Source organism: Crotalus tigris, unplaced genomic scaffold, assembly GCF_016545835.1.
Source record: "Crotalus tigris isolate CLP2741 ecotype Arizona unplaced genomic scaffold, ASM1654583v1 scf7180000020216.623372, whole genome shotgun sequence".
Classification (NCBI taxonomy): domain Eukaryota; kingdom Metazoa; phylum Chordata; class Lepidosauria; order Squamata; family Viperidae; genus Crotalus; species Crotalus tigris.
Window position 1 is genome coordinate 65,809 of NW_024097909.1, and position 5,279 is coordinate 71,087.

General features: G+C 37.6%; 1 protein-coding gene across 1 annotated transcript; it reads right to left on the bottom strand.

Annotated features, from left to right (window-relative positions):
* Nucleotides 1–982: 982 nt before the first annotated feature.
* Nucleotides 983–4,249, bottom strand: LOC120318415 (vomeronasal type-2 receptor 26-like; the record flags this gene model as incomplete). The annotated part of the gene is made up of 3 exons (XM_039365973.1): nucleotides 4,124–4,249; nucleotides 2,156–2,282; nucleotides 983–1,042 (listed from the first exon to the last, which is right to left on the bottom strand). Coding segments are annotated over exons 1-3 (310 nt in total), but the record flags the coding sequence as incomplete, so codon positions are not given.
* Nucleotides 4,250–5,279: the final 1,030 nt, after the last annotated feature.

Below are 5,279 nucleotides of genomic sequence, written 5' to 3' on the forward strand. Positions count from 1 at the left end.
AATTTAACTAACAAACATCACATATTTATTTCCTTCAGTTTTAATAAACATAAGTTGTCAAACAAATCCAAAGGAAGAACATATAACCAATAATAATAGATAATTAGCCGTTATCAGTCTAAGAAACAATTTCACAATCATTCCCCTGATTTTGCCATTAGATGTTCCTTAGTGTTTAGATCTGGTCTCAGGATGATAATGTAGCACTTGGGGAAGAAGATGCAGCTCAATAGTCCAGCACCGGAGGCCAAGATGGAGAAGACCTGCACGGCCACCATGTATTTTCCTTTAGTGCTCAGATAGGTGGGGAGGAAGGAAACCCAGACACTGCAGAAGACCAGCATGCTGAAGGTGATCAGCTTGGCTTCATTGAAAGCTCCAGGCAGGTTCCTTGCCAGGAAAGCCACAGTGAAGCAAATGGTAGCAAGGAAGCCCATGTAGCCAAGAACAACATAAAACATGGTGACAGAGCCTTCATTGCATTGAAGGATAATCTCTTCAGGCTGGGAGTGCAGATCAGAGTCAGGAAATGGGGGAGAAACTCCCAACCACATGGCACAGATGAGAATTTGGACAGCAGAACAAGAAAGGATGATGGAGTTGGCCAAGCTCTTCCCCAGACATCTTCTCACTTTATTACCTGGTTTTGAGGCTAGGAATGCCAGCACTACTGTGATTGTTTTGGCCAGCACAGATGACACGGCTACTGAGAAGACAATGCTGAACACTGTTTGTCGGAGAAGGCAGGTGGCTTTCCTTGGTCGGCCAATGAAGAACAAGGAGGACAAGAAACAAAGCAGAAGGGAGACCAGGAGGATGAAGGAGAGGTCCCGGTTGTTGGCTTTGACAATAGGAGTTTCAAGGTATTTAATGAATATGAATAAAACAAAGCCTGTGATTAGGAACAAGAGTAGAGCAAAGGAGATGAGGATGATGCTCAGATGTTCTTCATAGGACAGGAAGGTTATTCTTTTGCGGATACACTGGACTCGGTTCTCAGTTGGATATTGGTCATCTGGGCACTTGGTACATTTTGTGGTATCTGAGAAAAGAATGTAATATTTATTTTATAGTCTTTCAAATTTCAATAAAAACTTTGGATAAGATGTGATACAGAGAGACAGAAAAGTCTCAGTAAATGGAATATACTTACACTACAATAGCCCAAAAAAATCCCCAATACATACAACTATAAAAAGAACAACAACAACATAAAATTAAAAGAAAATCTGTCCGGTGCTGCAACCTCCCTTCTCTGAGGTAATCCACCAGATTCTTATCCTGCACTGACCTTATCTTATCCCAAATGATTGGGAGAAGTAGCAATTCTCCAGAGGTTTAAGAGAATGGGGGCCTATTCAATTTCAAGGGGGAGTGGGTCCAATAAGGCAGGAACTGCACCAGAAAAGGAAGGCTTCTGATGATCCATAAAGTGGGAATCCTTTAAGGGAACAGATCATTTGCATGCCAAATATTATATGCTCTGGTGGGAGAAGCAGATATCCTCAAGGAGAGGAAGCCCTGCAGAAACCCTGGTTTTGTCTCATGGAGGGTTTGAAAGTTGAATTTAATTGCACCTGGAAAGAAACTGGGATTCTGTGGAGCCTGCATAGTAGGGGTGTCCTATGGAAGAACACATGGAAATTCAACACTGTGCATGCCTTTGCATTCTGGACTATTTGTAAATTCCAGGTGAATCTTGAATCTTCTGTTTGGTTTACATTGTTCCTTTAACTCAACAGCTCTCCCTCTATTTTTCCTCCCAATTAGATATTGCAGCTTATAAGGATATATGATATTACTCAAGATTAACTAATTAAATGAATGATTGATAGATATATCTATCAGCCTGTAATGTAAAGTTGATTTAGGTAAACAAAACCCATTGATCTAAAATCATTCCTCAAGTTACAAAGAATACAGATATTTCTAAGAAAGATAAATATGGACGGAAACATCCAAACTGGGAAATGAAAGAGAGATTTCCCATGCAATCCACAACATCCTTCTTTCTACCTCACCCTTCAAGATATTTTTCTTATAAATCCCATTTAGGGAAGAAATTGGACATCATAAAAATTAAGAACGAAACAATCAAACTTACATGTGTCTTCAACACACATATTGATCAAAGTTTCCCCGTGGTGTCACCCACCTTCCTGAGTGGAGATGGTCCCCTCTGGACAAGGAATGCAGTCGTAGCAGCAAACTGGCTCTCCTTCTCGACCTTGCTTGACAAATCCAGGATGGCATTTTCCCACACATTTAGACGGAGGCAGAGACTAAAAAGAAAAAAGAAGAAATGCCAAAGAAAATATGTCAGGACTCACCATCCACGTAAGATGGAGGTAGACATGAACATCAGCCAAGTCATCTCTGCGCTTCATGTAGGCAAATATGAAATCTCTGACCACTTCCAAATGGTGGCAGGAGATACAATTGCCTCATTCAGTTCCTCCCTTTTTCTTCTGATTTATCAGATTACAATAAAGTAGCTTTCTACTTAACAAAGTTTGGAGGGATGAAATTGAGAAAACATTTAAGCATTAAGTGGCAACCGGTGGGTTCCTCCTCATAGTGGAATTAACATGCATTCCTCCATTCTTCATACATGCTTGATTTTAAAATATAATATCTAAAATACTAAATTTTAGAATAAACTTTATTGTTAAACGTTATTAAATTTTTATTTCATTGGATTTATTGAAGTAGAAGAAAATTGTGATTAAGAAAGAAACTTTTGACCAGTAGGTTATGGAAAGGATTGTTCTGGAGTGCAGAAAATATTTCAAAGCTGCTTCCCTTTGAAAGCCATCCAAAATTATCTCCCAGTTAAGATAAAAAGGAAAATTCTTTTACAGAGAAGGGCTGTCAACCTTAAAGATATTCTTCATTTATATATATATAAAACATATATATATATTTTCTGAGGTTTTCACGGGTGTTTGTATATATATATTTGCCATGCTGGTGAACTAAAACTAAAACTGGCTGACTAGTTTCTAAAACTAGTGAGGTGAGATGGAGGTGAGGTCATGAGAACGTGTCCTTCAAAAAGGGTGAGTCAGGCATCTTTTGGTGTACCACATGGGTCATGAGTGTGAACCCTGTGTGGGAAATGGATACTCAACACAAAATCCTTTCTGTTGAAAGAATACAATTAGGTGACAGGGAAATACACATTCATATTTATTAATTTGATTTGTAGCTTCTTGGTGTGTCCTAAGGCAGCTAACAATCAAGATAAACAGTTGCATTCAAGGGATTTTCAGATGAAGTGCACTCTTACAAGCCAGTGCCCAAATCTAAGTAAGATTTCCCTCGAAATTGTCCCTTATTATTTCTGATATCAAGATTTATTTGCACCAAAGCGATGCTTCAGTACTTCAATTTTCAAACCACTATCAATAGTGAGATGGGCAGCAAATAAATTTAATCAATCAATCCATAAATGAGCTCATATCATATCAGTCATTATTATTTCATGTGAACTGAAGCTTTGTACCTCCTTCCTAAATTCCACTATCCCAGTGGGGTTAGAGAGAGGCAACTATAAGCATGTTTTCAGCTGATTAGAAACATCCCAGACTATGAACCTGCAATTTTGGGAGACCCCTGTCTCCAATCAAGGCAAGATGAAGCTTATTTAACAATTGGACCAATGGGACCTTCATCCAGTCTTGATTCCATTTCATTGGATTCAGTCCAAATCTGAACTCAGGGACTGGTCAACAGAATTGCCTTCATCTTTGATATGTGAAGGCAAAAAACTAGTGAACCTGAAGCTATTAACGCCAAAATCTCAAGCATATGAGGCCCTGTCTCACCAGTTTTATGGTGATACTAAACTGCCAAAGGGACACTAAATAGCAATGATGTGTGTCCTAAATAATAATCACCCCATATCTCATTTTGGATCAGCTTACAACAGGGTTCAGCATGACAGCATCAGAAGGAAAACCTTGGTCAATAGAACTGAAGCATGCTTATCTGCCTAAGAAAATTATAGAGGTTTTACTCCACACATTCAATTCTCAGTGAAGGTTACCCACTTTTTTGGCTGGGCTTATCCCATTTGAAATGGTTTTGGAAAAAAGAGAAAAGACATCAATATTTTCCCCACCTTGTTGAGCAACTTTAACTGTGACAAAGCATTTTGGTTGATTGTAAGTCTCTGTCTTTCAAAACTCCCCATTCGCTTGTCGATGGGAACCTTCTTGGGGAGAACTACCAGGCTAAAGATCATCAGATCTGCTGCTACGTCTCCATTCTGATCCAAGTACACTTTCAGCAGGGAAAGATTGTACAACTCCCTCTTCTTTAGAAATGGATGGAACTAGAATGGAAACATCCAGGAATTTAAAAGCAGAAATTTTGGTTTCTTATTTGTTATCACTTTTTACATTTGAATCTTCCTTCTATGGTTTTTTTAACTTGCAAATATTGTGAGTTGGGAGAACAATTGTTACCATTATCTTTAAAATTGAAGTACAAAGATTCAGCAATATTTCTAAATCATGTAGTATACTGGTAAAATGTATATTGACAAAATGTAATAGACAAAAATGATCAACCATATAAAACAATCTAGCAACGGTCATCAATCAAGTAAACAAAATACACAAATAACTAGAATATTCATAAACTCCTTGCAAACAATAGGGTAATTACCAGAAAGCAAGGATTTGTTAAGAAAAAAGTTGCAAGGCTAATCTTCATTCAGGTAGAGGAGATAGGAAAAATGACCAGATGAAGGAATTCTATTTTGTTGTAAGGCAATATTAACAAAATCTTGCAATGTAAAAGTACAAATCTTTCACCATCTCCCTAAAAACATTTAGGGAGGACTATTTCTGAGTTTCTTTCTCTGCCTGTTATGCAGCTGTGCATTGCTCCCCCAAACCATCTTATCTGATCCTTCCCTGGATCTCTTTTTCTGATCCTTTGAACTCATTCACACATATCGTTATACTTCCTTAACAGATTGTGTGAATGCTGGTAGTATAACTTGTTTTTAGCAAAGCATTAACAAAATGCTTCATGATGTGATGAATGGGGATCTAGTTAATTGAGTGCTGGATGGTATGAGATAATTAAGTGGAGAAAACTGTCTCAAAAATTATACTCCAATAAATACTAATATTACAGATAAAATTGGGGAGTTATGAAAAACAATTAGACCTTGGTCATTGTTTCTTCTATATTTTCATTAATAAAGGAAGTAGATAAAATTATAATAATACTTGGACAAAGTTATTTTGGTCTCCTTTAAAAATCCC